Source organism: Lampetra planeri, chromosome 31 (assembly GCF_965212315.1).
Source record: "Lampetra planeri chromosome 31, kcLamPlan1.2.h2, whole genome shotgun sequence".
NCBI classification, from domain to species: domain Eukaryota; kingdom Metazoa; phylum Chordata; class Hyperoartia; order Petromyzontiformes; family Petromyzontidae; genus Lampetra; species Lampetra planeri.
Window position 1 is genome coordinate 9,626,345 of NC_136137.1, and position 22,836 is coordinate 9,649,180.

A 22,836-nucleotide genomic window follows, 5' to 3' on the forward strand; every position below is an offset into this window, starting at 1 on the left:
GTCCATCTGGATCGCCGACCCAGGAAAAGATCTTCTGCACCCAGCACACCACATCCAGAATACCTCTTGCTATGGATATGGCTACTAGTCATGTGCCTACTCTACTCCAGTCTACCAATGACCCGGAAACTATTCAGTGGGAAATTAATCCCCGCCTATAAGCCCGGAATGTGCCCCGATCTCATCGGATCTCAGCAGATAAGCAAGGTGTGGTATGCACATCGCTTGCATGGTATAGGTTGTGAGACTATGTGGTGAGCAACAGAGTGGCAGTACAGCGAAATAAAGAAACACAGAGGGCAGGGTCCACCTTATGAGAAGTGAGGATCCACAAGGCCAGTGCCGTAGATGGTGCAGGTAGCAGGTCCCACCTTAGTTTCCTGCAGTAGCTATGGTTAGACAGAGTCATCCCATCGGTCATCCGAGGTTTTGCAAAGAGACTTAGAATCCAAAGTGGCAGAGAAAGAGTAACGGCTTTGTACGTTTCTAGAGGATGCTCTGGTTATGTGTGTATGTATGTATGTTGAACTTCTTTCGCACCGTACGTAGCCAACCGTGCTAATTGGAAGTGCTTAGGCAGGTGAGCCTACCAACGACGTGGGCACTCCCACCACACGCAGGGTTGCACAACATCATCTAGAGCAGTGTTTTTCGCTCATTTTCAGAGGGGGGGGGCGCTTACGGCGATAAGACATCAGTGGGGGCCACCACACATTTAGCAATACATTGGATTTGACAGCATGATGGGGGGTGTTTTCGCGTGTAAAGTCGGGGGGCCGCACGTCAGGGCCGCACGTCAGGGCCGCCAGTGGCCCCTGGCGGGCCTTGCAACAAAGAACTCTGCTCCGGAGAGTTGCCCATCAGCTCGTTCATTCGGTCGGTACGCTTCGCCCTTCTATCAGCTGCCGTGCGAGGACCAGATCATTCTGCTCAAGGGCTGCTGCATGGAGATCATGTCGCTGCGCGCCGCCGTGCGCTACGACGCCGAGAGCGACACGCTCACGCTCAACGGCGAGATGGCCGTGCGGCGTGAGCAGCTCAAGCTCGGCGGACTGGGCGCCGTCTCCGATGCCATCTTCCAGCTGGGGCGTTCGCTCGCCAGCTTCGCGCTGGACGACGCCGAGGTGGCGCTGCTCCAGGCCGTGCTGCTGCTTTCGTCCGGTACGCCGCCGCCGCCGCACGGCCACCGCACGTGCCGCCGCCGATGCCACGCGTGGCGACGGCCGTGACGGATGAGCGCCCGGGCGGCACGAGCGATGCTTCCGCGTCGACGGAGCCGGCTGTCGCGTCGTGTGCTGACTTGCGTTGAGTGTGTGTGTGGGGAGCGACGGTGTAGCGGTGAGCGCGCTGCGCTACGAACCTGATGACCAGACTCTTTGGTTCTTTCGGTAAAGTCACGTGGGTATAAATGAAATCAATTAAATGACGACGTTTCGGGCGCAACACAAGCGTCCGTCATCAGGTGGGACAACCACAGCAAGAAACAATTGCTGAAGTGGGCAAAAGGGGCTGCTGTAACAAGAGGCTATATAGGTAAGAGATGGGGGGGGGGGAGGAGCCAGGGAGGAGAGACGGGGGGTTTGGGGGTGTGGGGTAGGGGGAGTGGAGGCTTCAAGTAACACACAAGCACGTGACTTTACGGAAAGAACCAAAGAGTATGGATCCCTGCAGTCACGAAAACTTCAAATCTAGACTGATGACCAGAGTTCTCTTCCCGCTGACGCCCAACACCGTGACGCTAATCTCAGGATCAGATCAGAATCGTTATTTAGCAGAATGAGAACCTTTATTTAGACTCGAGGAATAATCTGAACCAGTCCTGGTGGGCCTCCCCTAGGTCGACTCAGCCTCAATTGAGTACCTGGTGCGATGACTAAACAAACACCACGAGGGACAAAAAAGGCGGCCGGGTGTGGTGCTGGCCACCCACCCTCTCGTGTGCATTGCCGGTCTTCATAGGCGCTCGCTAACAGCACTTTCCCCTGCAGTCTGTTAAGCCTACACGTGATATATTTTTTGCCTTTGCGAGTGTTTACCACATACCTTCAGCTGGGTTAGAGGTCATTGACCCAGTAGGCAAATTACACAATGCACAGTTCTGCTTTGGTGGTAAGCCTCGCCTTGCTGATAGCCTAAAGTCGATGCAGACCACCGCTCTGCGACGAAGATCAACGCTTGGCGCGGGTGATCGATGTCAAACGTTGAGGTCGTGTAATGCGACGTCGGCGTCTGATGAAAACGACGACGTTTCGCCCCCCCCCCTCACAAGTGGCGGTGTACGTGTAGTGGAGTGGCTCGCCTGTGCCCCACAGACCGGCCGGGCTTGCGGAGTGCGGCGCGAATCGAACGGATCCAGGAGTCGTTCCTGCTGGCGCTGGAGCACTACGTGGCGTCGCGCCTGCACACGCAGCGCTTCTTCTGGCCCAAGCTGCTCATGAAGATCACGGATTTGCGCACCATCGGCGCCTGCCACTCCAGCCGCTTCCTGCAGATGCAGGTGGCCTGCCCCACGGAACTCTTCCCTCCGCTCTTCCTCGAGGTCTTCCAGGATTGACGCTGAACCCCCGGCCTCCAGCCGACAAAGCGGCACTACCAGAGGTCGATCGCAGCACCCCCGAGGTGTCAGCCTGAGTCTTGTGGAGGGACGGAAGACTCCGGGGAAGAAGAACTGTTTACAATGAACTGGACAGCCTCTCCCGATCGCTCGACTCGAGGAGTCCGGGTCAGGTGAGGGGCGCCGAGGACTCGGTCTGTGTCGGCTGAGCTTTCACGGCCTTGGCCTAAACGTCTCACCTCTGGTTGTGGGGGAAAAAACCCAGGACATGCACGTCAACAAACACAACTTTTGAACGAAAGCAGTGCAGCGTAGTTTAGTGCCTGTCACCTGAATTCCTCATGCTGTATTAAATAAATAGCACTCGCTCCAGATCTAATGCAGCAATTGTCACGTGACAGGAATACAATCTGAGATAATGGCTTCTGGGGACTGCCTGCATAACCTTTTTTTTTTACCAAAATTGTTTTATTCATTCTAATTTATTGAGTAACAACGACTAATGAGCAAAAAGATCACTTCCTTTTACAAGTTTAAAGTTGTAATTAGGTACCTTACAAACATGTGGAGATGAAAAATTGTAATACATTTTCTCGGGAACATTATCCAAATAATAAGGTGAAACAATTAAGCCTCAACACAATGTCAACAATTTTCCAAGCATTGTACAATTTATATATATATATCTTTTTGCAACTTGTATAATTGTGCAAAGAAATTACTTTCGATTAATTCACTGCTCACTCACGTCTCTTCGATGCGCATCGGGTTTTTTTTGTACGCGAAGAAAGACGGCACTGCGCGTGCTTTTATGAATTGATGTTCCAAGCAGGCGGCTGCCATGGTGCTTTACAAGCGAGGACCAGGGATTCATCAGGCAGCAGTGATGATGCACACGGGATGAGATCCAGTGTTGTTGTCCTCAGCTGTCAAATAAATACGCACTTTTTTAAATATTGTTCTTGGGCTATGGAAGAAAGCGCATGAAATATGTCCGTCAAAAACAATAAACACGGCGTTCTCAAGAGTTCCGGTTTTTTTGTTTTGTATTGTCTCAGCGCTGCCCCACAAATCCATGTCACCTCTTGGTCACACCAAGACAAAGACACACCCCCCCACAAAGTCTTAACAGACTTTTGGGGCAAGTGCTGTTTGCGAGCACCTATAAAGGCCGGCATGGCGCACGAGGGGGTGGGTGGCCAACACTACACCACCTTTGTCTCCCCAGTGGAGATGTTTACGTGAGGCAGAGCGACTTCGGGGAAGCCCAGTACTGGTTGAGATAATCGTCAACGGTGTTGGCACGTGAGCGGGAATTGAACTTGGGTCGCCAGGTTCGTAGCGCAGCGCGCTAACCGCTGCACTACCTCATGCAGTGCCACGTAGCAAAAATGCTTCAAAGGGATACATATTTTATCAACCCTAGAGGGGCTGATGGGTTGAGTCAACCCGCAAGCAGTGTTTGAACTCGCAACCATATGCTTGTGCAGCCACTTGCCCTACCGCTGAGCCACCTGGCTGACGACTGGCAAAACTTTGAAGCTAAACCATCGTGGGGACACGTCGCTCACTTTCACATTCCTTTTTTTATTTACACGCTTTTATTTAACTCACTCAGTCTGTTGTATTCTAAAAAAACTAAATCTTGCAACTCAATTTTTACCCACTTTCCAATGTGCTGCAAACTTGAAATAGCTATGTCATACTGATGACAATACTATATTCTATCATTACAATTTCAAAATATATATTTTTAAACATTTTACACGATTTTATTTAACTCACTGTTGTCGTATCGTAAAATCTTGTAACTCAATTTTAACCGTCTTCCCAATGTCGTATCGACTGCAAACTTGGTATAGGTATGTCGCACTGATGACAATACTATATTCTATCATAAAAAAATTAAAAAAATATATTTTTAAACAATCTTTTTTACGGGTCTAATTGTCCATGCTCAACTCACGTTGCCTGTAAATCGCTACGTGGTCCCTGACGTCACGGCAAGCCTCGGGGAGCCACGCCGAGGGGCGGGGGATGTGGAAGGAGGGGAGGGGCGATGGGGGAAGGGGGCAGGGGGAGGGGCAGCTCGGACAGTACATTTCATTAAAGCGAGTTTTATATAAAGAAAAAAACATTTTAAAATATTTTATTTTCCCTCAATTGACACGAAGACGAAAGTGCAGGGTGAAGTTGACCGTTCTGCTGACTTTTACTTTACTCCGTTATGGCAGAAATGTCTGAGGATGTTTTGAACGAGTGAGACATTGGCCGCGATGTTATCCCATCCCGCCCACACTCCGGGGACTCGGGAGTGCCCTGCCACGATGCGTCGTTGACGGTGCAATGGCTTCAGCGAGTATACTCGGCGGAAGTTGGCAACGGTGGCCTTTGTGCGAGATGACGTGGAGAGTAAATGTAGCAGGAAATGCCCCCCCCCACACCCACATGGTCACATACTTGAGAAGGTGGAAAAGTTAACACGAAGAAATTGGTAAAACAAATGTTGTTTGAACCATTGTAGTATTTATTTGGGATTTGTGGACAGGCAGGTGCAGTGCAGTGAATGTCACAACTAGTCCGTGGGCCAGAACAGAAATCGGCATCACCTAAAGCAGCAAAACTTGACAGTTGTGCCCATGTATTTATATGACGAATGATAGTCAATTATACGTTAACTTACTTGTTTCAAATTGTTTATCACACAATTCATTGTTATTGGCCACATGAAGAAATTGGAAACCACTCAAGTCATGCCACGTCAGGAGGAACCAACAATTAAATATTTTTTTGTCGCAGAAATCATTCCATCCCTGGTTCTCTCACCCACCCACACTGGCAACATGTACATTTCATGAAGTTTACACGAACATTTTTGGCAAAACTAAAATCTGAAAACGAAGTAATGCTGCTTTGTTAATGCGGCTAAATGACAGCAAAGTGAGAATTATTCTTACATTGTGTACCCAGCATAACGAAACAGCAGAGGCAGCATCTCATAAGGTAATTTTATGATCCAGTAAATGGGTGCGTGATTTAGGAACTTGGCAAAACCAGACTCGGGCGTTCCTGCATCACCTGCGTCACGGTCACCAACAGCACCGGTAAAACGTAAACTCAGAGGGAAGGTAGTTACAGGCAAACAGTTCTTGCAGTTAAATAGTTCTGACAGACGAGAGGACTGAGTGTGCGTCTTAGAACATTTCACCACACTTAAAATAGATGCTAACATCTCGCGTGGTTTTATTTAAATCAAACGCATACAAGCCACAAGCAAGATCAACTGCCGACCCCGCTTGAACACGGAGCCAGAAGATGGGTGCAGAAAGACTAATAATATTTGGCAAAAAGGTGATAATTGCAATACAGGAGAATTTGTACATTTTCCGACTTTTTTTTAAAACTGCAATAGCTGCATAAAAAAGTTGGTAGAACTTCCTCATTATAAAAAATGTCCACAGAAACATCTGCCAACAACACGTTTGAACATGGGCATTGCTCATTCGAACAACTCATATTCGCTGTAACATTCTTTCACGAAGACACCTTATTCGCCTTGTACGATGGCAACACTTTTACTTTAATGTTCCACTCATTACAGTGCTATTTTGTTTCCAAAGCAAATCCCCAGCTTTTTCTCTTAACAGCATTTCCACAAAGCCGTTGCAGCCCTGCCCTGGTCGCTTCCTTCACCAAACGTTTGCATAGGTACAGCAGTAAGTGCGTTGCTTCCGATGCGCATTTTGCTTACACTAAAAAGTAAAGTGATTAAAGTATCGACGCCGAGGCGGGGGTTCACGCAGGATTCCTTTTCGCACGACGTCAACGGAACGTATTGGGCCACCGAAGCCTCACCAAGTGACGTAGCCCAAGTGGGGCTTAGTCGAGCGACGATGACACGCGTGACCGCAGTGAGACACCGACCACGGAGCTGCTGATATGACATCAGTGATAATTTGAACTCATCAGAATGGATTTTTAAAAATGTTTTCTCCCTGCATAAAGGTCGTAGTTTGCACACAAACTTGGCCCAAAATGTGATCGCAACACCACGTGTCAACGATGTCATGACGCTTTGCGGTGGTGGCGAGCACCTTTTTTCGTGTGTAGCGCAAGGCCAGCGACGTTCACTTGAGCGCGGTTCTAATATCCTGGGTGAATCCAACTTCGGCGCTGCTCATAGGTCACCAGTCCGGCGCCTCGGAGCGATGCCCTGTGTCGTGCTGCCCTTCACCGCGTGCGGTTCATCCACGCGCGTACTCTCGCGCCAGCCATGGCCGCGTCTCCAATGCGACATCACCCTTCCGGGGGCCCGCACGAAGTTCCGACCAAAGTCAAAAGACAAACGCACGCCCGCATAAATGAATCTCGCACAACTTATTTCGGTCGTTGTAAACACACGATGCTTCCCAATCGAGAGACGTCCACCAGGCTGGGAATTAAGTCGGCCCTGTGTAGATGCCGATAGGCAGCAGTCGACACCCCTCAAGGTGCAGCAGATTCCACACCCGCACACGGTCGCGCTGTTCCAAAGCTGAGAAATGCACGCGTCACACCGGGTTTTGTCCACGCGAGGGAAATGATGTGCGTCTCGCATCAAATGGCCTTCAAGCTTATGGGACGCGCTCCTCGGCTTACATTCGTCATCTCGGGAGGCACATTCAAACGGAGCACTTCAAGAAAGTCACACGTAACCATCGGGGGCTTCACCCATTCGGCGACCACTCACCGTGCCAGATTATTTTGCTCATCCGACCAACAGTAAGGTGCATCTGTTGTAGGCTAGCTTAAGGGCACTCTCTATGAACAGTACATTCCACCAACTAAGCCACATTTCCACCTTTTCAGCATAGATTCGCCAATCCCTGGGCGCTTTAACTCTCTAGCACTCTGCCTTTATGCTGAAAAAGAGATGCAAGTTCACCATCCGAGGAAGTTTAAAAATAAATCCCATGTTAATAGGATTACTAACTTAGGCTAATTTGTGTAAAGGTTACTACTAACTGTAGAAATAACAAAGTCTGGCTTCCCTCGATGGAACCTGCAGAAGTTCTTCAGCTAAAGTTGCGCTTCTGCAGCCGTCTGGAATGCTCTTCCTTCTGACATTGAGAAGCCACTGGGGCTATGCACTTTAAAATCATCTATATTGACAACTCCTTTCTTTAGAACTGCTTATGTGTTTAATTTGTTGCCCTACCCCCGCACCTCTGATGAGTGTGGTTCGCGAAAGAAGTTCAACACACATACATGAAGTTAAACGGTGCAATTGTCAAACATTGACGTTGTTTCGCACAACGTTATAGTTGACTTTGCCCCGTTTAACACGGGGCTGCAATTTGCACAAGACTGTGACAACATAGGGCGCCGAGCACGCCAATTGGCTGGATGGGGATCACATGGTCATCAATGCAATGCTTACGTTTTAACAGCTGACCTTTTTTTGTATATGGGCATCAATGCGCGGAGACTTTTAACAAGAATAATGCATTCGTTTATAAAAGTAATAGTTCATCTTAGTTACTTGTCTCACATTGTCCTATTTTGGGCCTAATTTGCTGATCCAGCATGCCGAGTTATTTGACTTTACCTCACAGGCCAAGCAAGGTGCCTCTCCTTTGCCTAGATCGCCTCTCGGGGGTCTCTTGCTAGGCTGCCCAGGCAAGAAGGTAGGGTTGAGATCGGGCCTCTCAACCTCATTCATTTGATGTACTTTGTGTATTTTAACTTCTTTCGCGCCGTACGTAGCCAACCGTGCTAATTGGAGGTGCGGGGGGAGGACAACATTCATAGGTGCACACAACACACACACATAGGCTGAATTTTACAGCTCAGTCACATGCAACAGTGCTTTAAAACAGGAGGGGCAAAGTCCCTCTGTTTGACATGTGATGCAGTTCAACATTAGAAGGTTGCAATAAAGTTATGAAACACAGAAACATTGCACACGCGATTAACTTCAACTGCAGACAGTAAGATCTTGCCTCGACCGTCTTGCTAAGACAGGAACTTGTCCAATAAGCTGGTCCTGCATTTCAGGCGTTTCTCACACATGGCCCCAACTTTAATGTCTACATCGTTCAAGCCTCAGGGGGTTCCACCTGTCTTGGGGTTTCCCCAGGATGTCTCTTTTTGAGGTCGCCGCTGTCCTAGTAAATCTGCAAGTCCTTCCTGGACATTAAAAGCACCATTTTACATCAGTTGTGTAATAATACACCACCCAGGACGATGCATTTGCATACAGTTTATCTTTTCTGGCATCGTGAGATATTTTGTATTCCCATTACACGTGTTGATTTTTTGTAAAATCTTCGCAAATCAGAGGTGGCAACCATCACGCCTGCTGTATATTTGGAATTTGCATTTCTCTCTCCCCGAGGTCGCGTGGATTTTCCTCCTGGTCCTCCGTTTTCCCCCTCCACATTTAGAATCAACATCACGCGTTTACAGTATTTGGCTTGTTTCCATTTCCACGCCATAATCCACTTCGTTGAGCTATTGATTGTGGCCAGGTCGTTTCTGAAAATGAGCAATATAGTTTAGTGGGCCTTGTCTGGTAGAATAGTTCATAGTCTGTATCAACCGGTAAATTATTTGTGGGGGGCAGCGCCACTTCAGGAGCGGCTCACCAGCCCAAATGCCCGATATCCTCAGTGAGGCCCGTTCACAACGTTTCAGGGCACTCACCACGAGGATCCCACGAATCTCAAGCTCCGGGAATCCAGATGGCAGGTCCACACACGCTTCCTCACACGTCACACGCTACTGATATGTCACGGAATCAGGCTTGAAAACATCAACGGTCAAGGTGGACTCGAGTGAAGATCATTTCTACCCGTGGCACTGCCACACACGCACCTTTATCACGGTGAGCCATTTCGTGTAAATCTTGCCATCGTTAACGATCATGTAGAACCCGGTGCTTATACGTACATAAAAAAATGCATACTTTCCATGTTCCCGACTGAATAGTACTTTCACACACATACCAACCAGGCCAAATGGGCCTTGCCTACGAATGTCAACCACGTTGTGTGAATATAAACTGTTACAAATAAATAATGATGCAGGAAAAAAAGAAACCCCATAAAAACTGTGTGTAACATTGGGCCAAGTATTCAAACATTAATAAAAGCCAGCAAGTGTCCTCAATAATCCTTGCAAAGGATGGACGGCTCTTTTAGATTAGTCATTGCATGTCTTTGTATTCTAATATTTCACCTCTATTACTTCCAAAAATAAAACCATGTTAAGCTCTTATCCGTCAGTTTTCTCATCATCCGATTTCGGGTGACCTTAAGACGACCCAGCGAATGGGATTGCGGCTTCACGTGTGTAATTTGAGACAGAGTCTTTGAAATGCTGCTTTTTGAGTGCAATTGCATCTTCCACGTGTACATTAAATCGAACACCATTGTGGCACATAACAAAGGAGGCTTTTGTCGCCGGAAATGTCAAACAACGTTTTTGTACAAAGCATGGCAAATGGCTATGTAATCCTCCAGCGGAGCTGATTTGTACATCACAGAACCGTAATCGTGTGCTTACTGTGAAACACATTTACCACAGGGACCCTGCTGTCTACCGAATGGGGCTCGCGGAGCCTTAAGTGGATGCTACCACCCAGCCACCCCATACTAAACATTCCCGGCTGTGTTTCATGACCGCTAAACACTTATTTTTTTTACTCTCATGAAAAAGTAACAACTTGTGCATGTCGAATCTCAAGCTGTGCTTTGCTACAAACCATCCGCACAATGGTGGACAGCAGCGGTTGGATGGTAGAAACCTTTTTAAAGAAAGCCGACCTCCTTAATCAACTTGCAAATGAAGATATTTCATTGTGCCTCAGCACGGACCCTAATTTAAACGGCAGATTGTCACTCACAAAGCTTTAGCCGAGGGGGCACACAATCGGTCATAGAACAAATCAAACTCGCCGCTCAACTACTGTAATAAAACGCACAGGTCTGCAAACCTCTGTGGTGGACTTAAATACCTCTTTTCCATTGTACAAGCGAGCCGCGCTGGCCCGGCCCGGGTTCGGCAGGCACCAGGTTGTGTTTCTACTGCGGAACCTCGCCCCTGGCCCGTGCTTGCCCCCCCCCCCGGGCTAAATTCAGATGCCTTGTGAGACCAAGAGTTACACGGGTCGGTTCCGTCTCCGCTCGCGCAAATAACCAGTGGGAAAGCTCGCATTCCGCAAGGGCGCTTGCGCTGGCGTGGTTTGGATGTGCCCGTGGAAAAGGGCCAAAGGTCTCCTATTGGTCCAACATTTGCAACCCGGAACAAGCACCAATCAGCTTCGCCGCTGAACATGACGAAGCTTTCCTTCAGTCGCTCCTCTCGCCAATAACGTAGGGTTCAACGTCGACAGAGTATAAATATAACATTACTTTACATGAGAGGATTCTTTGTACGATACTGCATTTCACTTTGTAACAACATCCTCTTACCAAGGACGATGATATAACTCCCGCTTTCGACTTCTAACACCCACAGTATCCACCCACTCTCGGAGAGACGCGCCGAACTACAGACAAGTGGGCACCACCAATTGCCCAATCTCTGCGGTCCTCTAAATATTAACCCTTTCCCATTCCGATGACATACATGTACGTAATCAGTTTTTCTTCCGGTTCCGTTCCCATGACGTACACGGTTTCCTCCCACATATAAACACTGATGAATTGGCTGGATCTGTTGAGGAGTTTTTGTGCCATACTTTCTCCCACAAGGACATGAATTTATTCATCAATCATTTTAGTAGCAGCGGATATTGTTCAATTACTCCTCTCTTAATCCCTAACGCTCAAAGGCTGTTTTGTTGTTCACCTACGTTATCCAAAAGGCCATGCAGGAGAGCGTGTGGCAGTTTGGCGCCAGCTATCGTAGATTGCTGTCGTGTCGCTACAGTTCTCTGCGTTGAGTACAACCTTTTAAACAACGGAACTATTACGCCTCTCCAAATATAATTTACGCTGCACCGCTTGCGCGTTCCGAGAATCAGCGGTGCACAGGACCCACCCTGCAACTTGCAGACGTCTCGGAATGGCAACGGGTTAAGGTGTTATCAGCCAATTAATGAGAGTTTGTACGTCGGAGGAAACCGGGGGCACCCGAAGTACCCCGGCCCGTGCTATGGGGCAACAATATGGACGCATCAGGTGAGGTCCACATTTGCTGCGCTGCCTTCTCCTGGCAAGCCACAGTATGGCTCCTCGATGCCCAACCAGAAAGAGGCTTCGCAACATTTTGTGCGGTGCACCGACCCTCGCCTCGACGGTGTTGGATTGCAGGCGTGCGCCACCGCCGCCTCGCAATGCATTGAAGGCATTGAAGCTGAAGGGACATGGGGGAGCGAAAGTTGAATATCAATCCTACGGGATCACTCAGCATTGCCGAGATACAATTGCAAACCAGCAACCTTGCTTGCAACCCCCTTTTTCTAGCGTAGTGATGAGCTGTCAAATAATGTACCACGTTGAACTTATTTTGCACCGTACATGGCCAACCGTGCTAATTACTATTCATAATGGGGTTAACATGTGCGAAAAACACCGCGCTCTCTCCAAGATCCTGCATAATGTTAACAGCTCTGCATTCCACAGAATCTGTCTTCTCTTTTGAGAAAGAATATGCTGTCAGGAATGATAAAAAAAAAGAGTTGCCTGGGCTTTATTATGAGAGGTGGCACACGAGATGATAAATAAATGCAACGTCAAAACACAATGCAGTCCCGGTGCATTATGGGACTCCAGTGCATGCTGAAAACGGCAAGAGTGCCGCTTACACACGTCAGGACAGAGCACAACCCACGAATGAACGTTTATCCACTTTGACTGCAAGTTAATCGTAGGGATTCCCAGTGCTCAGGGCATGCGAGCCAAGGTCACTTCCAAAGTGCTTCGCTGTCCACGCTCAATAGCTGCCCGATTTTGAATTTATTCGTCCAATCATTTTAGGAGCGGCTAACTGATCAATTCCTCCTCTCTTGATCCCCAACGCCCGAGGCTGTTTTGTTGCACTTCAAGAATAATCTAAGCAAAGAGGGAAAAGTGTAACGTTATGCCGAGCGCAGTGACGAGCCGAGTGCCGAGTTGTAATTTGACGGTCCGCTGTGCCGCGCCATTTCCATTTTTCAGAAAGATGATGCTTTCACCGGTGAGCCTCATCACCGTGTCGCGCTCCGTCTATTCCTGTCGGGAACAGGCATCCCACTCGCAACATCTGCTCGCCACTCAACGCCAGGCTGAGAAATATTGTTTGTTGTACAAATCTCTGTCGAGGCGTCACTTTCCTCGATGCGCGGTTCACCGCGAGCGTCTTGTGATGGCAAACTACTTGTCCCATAATGATGCGGAGAAAACAATCTCCTCCTGCAAAGCATAACGACGACGAGCAGCATCAGGGGGGTCACTGGAAAACATGACGAGACGATGCTCTCGTTCTTGCCTGCGTGCAGCTGCTCCTGTAGATATATATTTGTATTTATTTCGGTAAAAAAAACGCACACCACAGGGCCACTCGGCAAGCCCGGCAGCGATGATTCTGAGGCTTCGCTGCGCCATTCTGGGTGAATCTTCAACGGGGGTGGCTTTGTGCGCGCACAGCGGTGGAACCAGACACTGCGCCACCCGGCTCGGCTGCGACCCCAGAGCCTGCGAGTGGCGAGTCGGTTGCATAAACCCGACCCCCCCACTGCCACCCGAGCGCCACAGATGAACAACTATGTGAAGAAAAGCATCCTGGAAATGGCCCTTGTAGCGATGACGTCCTCCCCAAGCGTCTCCGAGGCGGGTGCTGAATGGAGAGCGGCCTCTCTGGCGGCATCCTCTCGGCCTAGTGGCTCGCGCGCGCGCACCGCACACGCGCCACCGAGCCCGTGGCCTTCACCGAGGGCCTCGACCCAACGCAGACTGTTCGCATTTCCTTGCGTTGGGACCGCCTCGCGATGCGCAAGGGATGGCCATCGGAGTCGCGTGCCCTTCCATTGAAAGCTCCGGTTCACAGGCCCCGCGGGAGAGCACCGGGCAGCTGTGCGGTCGGGACCCAGAACCAACATGGCGGCCCTCTCGGAGCGTGCGGGTGCCGTCCCCACCGGACGCGGCGCCAGTGGCCGTCGGCGCCACGGCGACGGCACGGCTGGTGCGCGGCGGCGGTGGTGGTGGCGGGGGCCGAGCGCGCCTACAGGTCGACGCGAAAGCTGAGCAGCTTGCGCGAGTGCATGCCGTTGAGGGCGCGCAGGTCCGACAGGCGAAGCAGCGTGCGGGACAGCAGCGTGGGGTCGTTGCCATGGTTGCGCGCCAGCAGGGCGCCCAGTCCCCGCGTCAGCGCCTCGTGGAGCCGCCTCACGGCACGGGCGTCCTCCACGCCCGCCCGATCTGATCGCGCGGAGAGAGGAAGGAGGCACGGCGAGGCCACCCCCCGTTAGCGCACCGTGAGGCGGTGGGCGTCACAGACGAGTTTGGCGCCGTGCGAATCAACCGTGACGCAGCGCCGCGACGCGCACTCGTGTGGGCGTACCCACCGGCGATGCGGGATATGGAATGCGAGGTCATAATCTATAAAAACAGCATTTATTTTGTTACAGAGGAAAGCCTCACTGGGAGTCTCCGGACTTTTGGAGTGCTGTCCTGAAGTTGGATGTTGGCTAATGCCATTAAAGGGTGTTTGGCTTTGTGTGGGACGAAGCATGGCGCTGTCATGTCCCACTCTTAGCTGCAGCTCTGAATGCTGAGCTCTGCTTGACCGACCACGGGCCCAAATGATGCAGTGATTTGTGAACTCGGCTGCTTCGCGTACGGGTCAACAAACCGATTCCTCGAGTTGTGGTCGGTTGTGCTTGGAGTGTAATTTGGGGCTGTAGTGGTGAGTGGCTCGCAGGTTCCAGTTGCTGAACGAATACATTATAACTTCACACTCAATACACACAAAGTGCTTGCCACAAATGTACCACAATGCCTTTCTGATCTCGTCAAGGAGCATCAATCATCACATAAACTCCGGTCATCCTCGCAGTGGCTTTTGGCTAACCATCGAACAAAGATGGTCACCACATCGCGCACTTTCAGATGGGCTTCCGCGGCCATCTGGAATGCTCTTCCTTCCAATATTAGGTAGCCGGTGGAGCTATGAGCTTTTACATCTAGATTGAGAACGAATTCGTTTAGAACTGCTGTTTGTGTTCAGTCTGTTGCCCTTCCCTAGCACCTCCGATTAGCACGGCTGGCTACGTAGTTCGCGAAAGAAGTTCAACATGCATATGCAGTGCATGGTTGTGATTTTTTGTGCTGTCGCATCGCCGTATCGGCAATTCTCAGCCGCGTGCGCTGTCGCTCTCGATCGTGGCGCGGGAGCGGCACCTGCGGAGACGAGCGTGACGGCCATGAGGAAGCCCAGCTCCTCGGGGGAGAGGCGCAGCGACTCGAGCTTCTCGCTGAAGTCAAACATCGCCACCAGCAGCTCGCCCATGCCCATGGCGCTCAGCTCGTCCTCGCTGAACCGCCGGCCCCCCAGGAAGGTGAGGCAGCGCTCGCGGGAGTCGAACAGCCAAGCGAAGCGCACCATCAGCACCTGCCACCCGCCACGCCCGCGCACGCACGACACACGCACGCAGCCGGAGGAGGATCCTCCGCGGGGGAAACGGATGGCGACGGATCTCGTGGCGCGATCGTCAATCGACAACGGTCATCGATCGTTGTCATTGTCCATCCTTGTCGTTTCGATTTAAAGCTTTCGTGACTGCAGGGATTCATCTTCTTGGTTCTTTCGGTAAAGTCACGTAGAAGGGAAATAATAAAATAATAAAAATAAAACATAATAAGAATAATTTGTATTACTTTATTATTTCCCTTCTACGTGACTTTACTGAAAAAACCAAGAAGATGAATCCTTGTCGTTGTCCATCATTGTCGATCGACAACGAGCGACAACGCGCAACAACGACCGAGCGACAACTGGAGCGGCTATGCTCGGAACGAATTGGCTCGGGTTCCTGGGCGGTCTGCGTTAAATACACGGCGCCTCAATGACTGAGGGGTAAAAAAAACCAAATTGGTTTATTTGCATTCGACGAATTATTTTGGACGTATGCGGCAAAATGAATTGGTTCCCGTTGGTATTTTTTGAAATCGGTAGCCTCTATTGTGTGTAATGGTCCGGACCTTTGTTATATTGTGAGAGCATTAGAGGAAGATGCGATTGCAATACTGCATGGCGAAACACGCCTGAAGTGATCTGTACTTGTCGCGACACACATTTTAAGCCTCCGCCGAACTCTCAACACTTCGAGCATGCCCTGCAGTACTAGATCTATTGTGCCGATCACAAGTTCTCGCGGTAAATCGTTTATCCGAAGCAATGTACGTTATCCACGAGTGGCCGTGTTCAAGGCGAGTCTCACAAGTGTCTCACTCTTAGCTACAGCCCTGTGCCAGTGGCTGGGTGAGTGCTAAGAACTGCAGTGAGCGATGCAATTGATCACGAAAAGAGGGCGGTAAAAATGAGGGACTTCACACCTGACCACTCATAGTCATCCGCCCCCACCGCCAGTCACCCACCCCCACTGCTAGTCACCCACCCCCACCACTAGTCACCCACCCCCACCGCTAGTCACCCTCTCCCACCGCTAGTCACCCGCCCCCACCGCTAGTCACCCACCGCTAGTCACCCGCCCCCACCACTAGTCACCCACCCCCACCGCTAGTCACCCGCCCCCACCATTAGTCACCCACCCCCACCGCTAGTCACCCACCCCCACCGCTAGTCACCCGCCCCCACCACTAGTCACCCACCCCCACCGCTAGTCACCCGCCCCCACCGCTAGTCATCCGCCCCCACCGCTAGTCACCCGCCCCCACCGCTAGTCACCCGCCCCCACCGCTAGTCATCCGCCCCCACCAGTAGTCACCCGCCTCCACCCCTAGTCACCCGCCTCCACCCCTCCCTCACCTCGAACGTGCCGGACTTGAGCAGGGCGACCTGGTCGTGGCGCGAGAGGCTCTGGAAGCCGGGGACCCCGCGCGCGAACTCGATGACCTCACGAACGGCCGGCGTGAAGCAGTGGGAGAAAGCCTCCCACGCCGCATGGGGGCCCCCCTCGTGCAGCCCCAGCGGGTTCGAGTTGAGGGGGCACGCCTGGAGAGACACGGCCAAGCCCACGGCGGCGAGATATTAACGACCTCGCCTGGCACACAGCAGGTGGTGGGTTGGAGTTTGCACGTTCTCCCCGTGGTCGCGTGGATTTTTCTCCGAGTCCTCCGGTTTTTGCCTCCACAATTAGAAACCCGCGTTTAGAGTCTTTGGCTGCTATACACATTTCCGCGTGATAAACCACTTCGTTGAGATATAATTTATGGCCAGGTCGCTTCTGAAAAAGAAAGCTATATAGCTCAAGTGGGCCTTACCTGGTATAATAAAAAAAGGATTAGAGTTATTAGTTCCATCGCTCACCTGCCCACGATCACGCCGTGCTCACCCACGCTCGAGAACGAACGCTCAGCGCGCAGTCTCACCCCGACGACCGGCTGCAGAAGCGCGCGTAGCGTGTGCCATTGTGCTCATGCGAACCTGGAGGTTCCCGCAGCGAGCCTTACCAGGACGTTTGGCCGAAGGTGCGGAACCGGACAGAATCCGGAGAGCGCGCCGACATCGTCCCCCGCAGACGCCGCTCCACCGCTGCCGCCGCCGCCGCCACAGCCCCTCGGCGAATCGTAGGCACCGTCGCCCGAGCCCGGGTCCGACCACTCCCCGTAGCTGCGGCAGCTGGCACGGCCGTCGCTCTCGCAGTCCGTGCTCATCTCGCAGAAGCTCGCGAACGGTCGCAGGTCCTCGGGCGGCCGTCCCAGCTCAGGGCTGGCGGGGCCCCCGGGGGGGCCACGGGAGGCCAACGGGTGGCCGGCGGTGGCGAGCGGCGACGATGGCGCGGGGCGGCTGGCGCCACCCGGGGGGAGATCGGGCTCGGCCGGCGGCACCTCAGAGACGAGGCCCAGGCTGCGCATCTCGGCGAGAAGCCGCTCCTTCTCCCGCTTGGGCGTGCGGCCGTACCGCACGGCTGCTCAGGGCGATATGGTGGTGGGGGGGGGGGGGGGCGCATTGTGCTTTACGTTACTAGTCCAGTGGCGGCTCGTGACATTTCCACGAAGTGGGGCTGTTGTGAGTGACCTCTGAAAATGTGGCGTTCTAATGAAAAAAAACTTCATCATGTTTTTTCGTCTTATCTGCCAACGGTAGGCATTTATAAACAATACGAAACAAAACAACAAAGCGCTCAAATGCTGTCACCACGATCGCCAAGTCCACACTACACCACCCCTTTGACACTGCCCAAGGCCTAGAGCGTGTAGGCCGTGAGCTGCTCTATTTGCACGGTGCAACCTCGCGTTGTGACGTCGTCTCATTACAGCCATGGGCGCCTTTTTCACCGCCCTGAATGGATCTCAAACGGCGTGGCTAACAATGCGAAGCGAATCGCAATGAATGAAGGAAAATCTCTCACTCGGACTCCTTCACAGCCGCCCCGAGACCTCCCCGAGGCACAAGTCAGACTGCGGTGTGGCAGCGGTTTCTAATACGAACAACTTAAAATGTTATCTTCATTACGCTGAAAGAATCATGATATTTAACATTTTTTAACACAATAAAAAAAAATAGAAAAGTATTTTTTATTACAAAAATTATTTCTCATCTCCAGCTGCTTGGTTGGGGGGTGTCCCAACGCCCCTGTGGACGAACCGCGCCTGGTCACAACTCGCAAAGCAGGGTTTGTCAACCCATCAAGGCTAAAGCCAGGGTCTGTATTGGTCGCATTGCCGCACGTGGGACACACCACACCCAGTGTACTTCTCGCTGCAGTCTATCCGAAAGTGGGAAGATTTAAGAAAAAAAAATCTCAGTTACATCAAAACGCGTGACGATTGTGACGATTGTGCCACGGCTGACGTGACGGCCGTACCGTCCTTGGACATGCCGACCTCCAGGCACTTCTTGAAGCGGCAGTACTGGCAGCGGTTGCGGCTCGTGCGGGCGATGGGGCAGCTCTCGCTGCGCAGGCAACGCTTGTACTGCACGCTCTGTTGGATGCTGCGGCGGAAGAACCCCTGGCGGCACAAAGGGCGCCGAAGCGCGGTTAGAGGGCTGGGCACGAGGTCGCGGAGAGACGAAGGAGGGTTGGGGATGCGAGATTCCCCCGAGCGAGCCCTGGGCCAGCCGACTCTCACCTTGCAGCCCTCGCAGGCGTGCACGCCGTAGTGCAGCCCCGAGGCGATGTCACCGCACACTTTGCAGTAGAGAACCATGGTGCTGAGCTCTGGCACGTGCACAAAGGGGGCAAAGACAAAGATCCCCCGTGTAGCCTTCAGCAGACTGTTGGGGCGAGTGCTGTTCGCGAACGGCAACTACGAAGGCCGCGCGGCACACGAAGGGGGGTGGATTGGCCACGCGCGGCCGCCTTTGTCTCCCCAGTGCCGATGTTTACACATCGCACCAGGTACCCATTTGAGGCTGAGTGCAATGGCACACATGAACACACACGTACACACATATACACCAGCTCACACACGTACACACATTTACACCAGCTCACACACACGTACACACATAAACACCAGCTCAAATTTAAATAAATCACACAACAATCTGAACGTTATTTTCATATGGCAACCGTCATAAATGTTCAGTCCGTAACATTGTTGTTTGCTTTATGTGATTTCAACTTTGTTGTAGGCACCACTAAGTATTCTTGCCCCTGATAAGTAAATGACAGATGTCCCTGTAATGCCGATCCCAATACGGGCTCTCAATCTGCACTCGGGGCGCACCTGTCGCACGCTCTGTGCCCTGCAAGCAGTGATCATCGCGTCTCTACCAAACTTGGGCTTCATTTCTCAGGAGATGGAATCAGCCACATTATTAGAAATATTTTTTTAAATTATAAAATACAACCATGATGGGCACGTTTGCACAGTCATGGGTGAGCAGGCCGAAGCTACTCGCTGCACTCCATGACCCAGTTCAAGCACGAGCGGCTGATGCCAAGGTTTGAATCCAGGTCTCAGCGGTGCTGCTGTCAGAATATGTTCTCCCAGGAACACAAAGTTTACATTGATGAATTTTCAACTCAAACCTTCATTTCAAGACCGCTCTGCCATTTTGCTTTCAGCATAGTTTGACTTTTTAAAAATCTCATCTGTGCGGTCATGACTTTGTCTGAACTAACGTAGCAGAGCATCGGAACCCTTAACCAAGGGAACATCTAAGTAGGGGTGGAACAAATGTTCGCTGATTTTGATACAAATATTTCACTTCCCTGGTGGAACAAATATTCGGGAGAGCCATCATTCACCAGTTGAGTGCTCTGGCACCTGAGCCACCCATCTCTAAGTGACGTGAAACATTAAAAACGCCGCTTTTGTCGTACTGGGCGTATTCTTGCTGTCGTGGTTGGGCCGGCTGGGCGAGGATGGATGCCAGGTGGGGCCTTCCTTCCGTGGGTGGCACCGGGGGGGCGGCAGCTGGGAGAGGCCGGCGCCGTGGCCGGGGAAGAGAGCGGTGGTGGTGGTAGCAGCGACGGCGGTGGCGGCTCCCAGGGCGGGGAGCGGCAGGGAGTCCGCGCTCGGGCAGCGCCGGGGCGACGAGGGTGAGCGAGGCTGCGCTCCGCTCGGCCAGTCCGGGCTGCGCGATGCCGAGCGGGCGAACACGATCACGCCTGTGGGAGACAGACGCCGAGATGACCGGGACATTGACAGCGGTTGCACCGGCGGCTCCGGTGGCTTCACATCTCGCCACGGTGGCGAGGTGTGAAGTACCTCGCCGCCTGGTATACAAGGGAGGCGTGGGTTCGACCCCGACCCTGACGCCTGTATATTCGGAGTTTGCGTTTCCCCCCCGTGGTCACCATTTTTCTCCGGGTCCTCTTGTTTTCCCCTTCACATTTAGAAACAACGCGCGTTTAGAGTATTTGGCTGCGATGAAAAAAATTCCACGCGATAAGCCACTCCGTTGAGCTATCATTTGTGACTTTGTGAGCAGTTCGCTTCTGAAAAAAGAGCTCAATAGCTCAGTGGGCATTACCTGGTAAAATAAAAAACAAAGTTTAGTTTTGCTTACTCTCCGGCGAGCAGCACCATGGATCGTGTCTCCATCGAGCAATCGAAATTTGTCCCGAGCGAAAGGAGTGAAACACCCCCCCCCCCCTTCCCTCTGTCCAACTCCCCCCCCATCCCACCACCATCTCTTCATGGCGGGGCATCCGGGCTCCTTACGTCTCCCGAGTGCATCGGTGGAGTCGCGTCGCCTGCACGCGACAGCGAAGCCACCGTGCGGGCCCACAGCGAGCCGGTGGTGGGCGCTTCCCAGGTGTGAGGCCAGGCACGTGCGGAGTTGACGCGCAGCGCCACGGGAAAACACGCGGACTCTCTGGTGCCATCTAGGGCGGGCAAAGCTTTCGCGGTGCCACGGCCCAAAGAATGTTACGAGTTGTGACAGGCTGCTCATTTACAAACAAACAAAAAAAAACAACGAGGTTGTCACATTGTTCGCACGTGTCTAACGAGTAAAAACAAATTCGGCAGCACTGCAGTTGTCCCGCTCGGGGTTGTGTTGCGACGGGTGGGAGCATCCCGTGAACTCACAGACGCGGCGACCCACGCCGACCTGGCGAAACGGCGTCCGTCCATCCAGGAGGATCCATCGAAAACAGCCGATAAATCACTCACAGCCGGGCGATTTGCGTTGCACTTAAAACACCCCCCCCCCCACCACACACACACAATGACGAAGCCGAATGGTTGAAAGTGGAGAGACCGCCGGTGCCCACCCCGAGGATGGGCGGGGCGGGTGCGAGCGAGCGAGCGTCGCGGTGAGCGGGTGACTGTGACCGCCACATCGATGCCGGAGCAGGCACGACACCCACACGGCGGTGGTAGACGTGCCTGGCGGCTGCAGTTACCGTGCGTCATGTTTGCGAGTTACGGACGGGCGTTAGATGCAGCCGGGCTCTGTGACCCAGCACGTGTTTCTGCACCCGGCACAACACCACATCCAGTATACTGGAAGGGCTCTTCCTCACGATATTGGGAAGCCACTGAGGCTATGCACTTTTAAATCACTTAGATTGAAAACTCGCTTCTTTCGAACTGCTTTGTTGTGTTTAGTTTGCTGTCCTTCCCCCGCACCTCCGATGAGTGCGTTTGGCTACGCGCGGTGCGAATGAAGTTCAAAGTACTTACATAAGCGCCTCTCACAACGGCTGTGGCAACTCCCAATCACGTGCTACCTACCCCAGACTACCGGCAACCCGAAAAAAAACATTGAGTAAAAAATTAAGCTCCGAGGTTGAGCTCTAATTAGAACCGATAACAATGCACAAAGACGCGTTACCCTTGAAATGAATGTACTGCACACACTGTGAAACTTGTTATTGACAAACTGCAACTTAAGCCGGGTAGTAAAATTGTACTCGTGTTCACACAATGCTTAGCCTTGGCCAAAAGCCGAGAAGCAACACGAGGAGGAGGAGGAGACTTATTTTAGTCGATCTCATTGCGACGATGAGCTGGACGGAGAGAAACCCATCCAAATGTTGTGGGAGAAACTCAACCAATGAGGGGAGAGGAATGAATTCGAGATTGGATCGGCTTCGGCGAGAAGGAATGGTCTGCAGGAGGTGATCATGGGGCGAGTACATGGCAGTGTTCTTCACTAATTTTCAGAGTGGGGGGTGGGGTATGGGGGGACAATTTCGCCGATAAGACATCAGTCAGTGCGAGGGCCGCCACACCGCCTGCCAAGGTGTTCTTTTCACCATTTTCCTCTCGTCGCGTGGGGCCTCACATCAGGGGGCGCCAGTGGCACGCGGGCCTTGCCGTGAAGACCGTCGCTCAGCGGGTGAAAGGTCGGGAGAGGAGGACGTGCCATGCAGACGAAGAGAGCAGCGGAGGACAGGGCCACGTGCAGGGGAGGATGGTGCCTCGGAGCTGTCTGGACAGCACGCTCAACGAAGATGATGCTGATGATTAATTCCCGGTGTAGATGTGTTTACAATTAGACGTTGACGAAACGCCGGGGTTTGGTGCGCTGACTTGTTCCCGACACGCGAGCAATGGGGAAGGCGGAGTGGTCAACCGAGAAGTCGGCCAGGTGTGCTCACGTTAACGCTTGTCTCACGGAACGTCGGACATTCTCCCTGCCGAGCAGAGGTCGCAACCGGGTACCCGATACCCGTACCATACCTGATTCCCGGCTACCCATACCCGGCCGGGTACGGGTACCCGTTTGCGACCCTG

At 52.2% G+C, this 22,836-nt stretch overlaps 2 protein-coding genes across 2 annotated transcripts in view; one reads left to right on the forward strand and one right to left on the reverse strand.

The window, feature by feature from the left end:
• Positions 1-3,581, forward strand: part of LOC144729199 (thyroid hormone receptor beta-A-like) — a 56,890-nt gene extending 53,309 nt beyond the window's left edge. The window contains exons 7-8 of the mRNA XM_078609252.1: positions 903-1,161; positions 2,313-3,581. Of these exons, the coding sequence (XP_078465378.1) occupies positions 903-1,161; positions 2,313-2,554 (501 nt within the window). The 3' untranslated portion in view covers positions 2,555-3,581. The remainder of the gene's footprint in view (positions 1-902; positions 1,162-2,312) is intronic.
• Positions 3,582-5,063: 1,482 nt separating this feature from the next.
• LOC144729198 (nuclear receptor subfamily 1 group D member 1-like) lies at positions 5,064-20,643 on the reverse strand. The gene is made up of 7 exons (XM_078609251.1): positions 19,971-20,643; positions 18,772-18,860; positions 18,507-18,651; positions 17,149-17,606; positions 16,505-16,690; positions 14,917-15,127; positions 5,064-13,935 (listed from the first exon to the last, which is right to left on the reverse strand). Exons 1-7 carry the CDS (start codon positions 20,290-20,292, stop codon positions 13,739-13,741), a joined length of 1,608 nt encoding a protein of 535 aa, XP_078465377.1. The 5' UTR covers positions 20,293-20,643; the 3' UTR covers positions 5,064-13,738.
• Between the last annotated feature and the right edge of the window lie 2,193 nt (positions 20,644-22,836).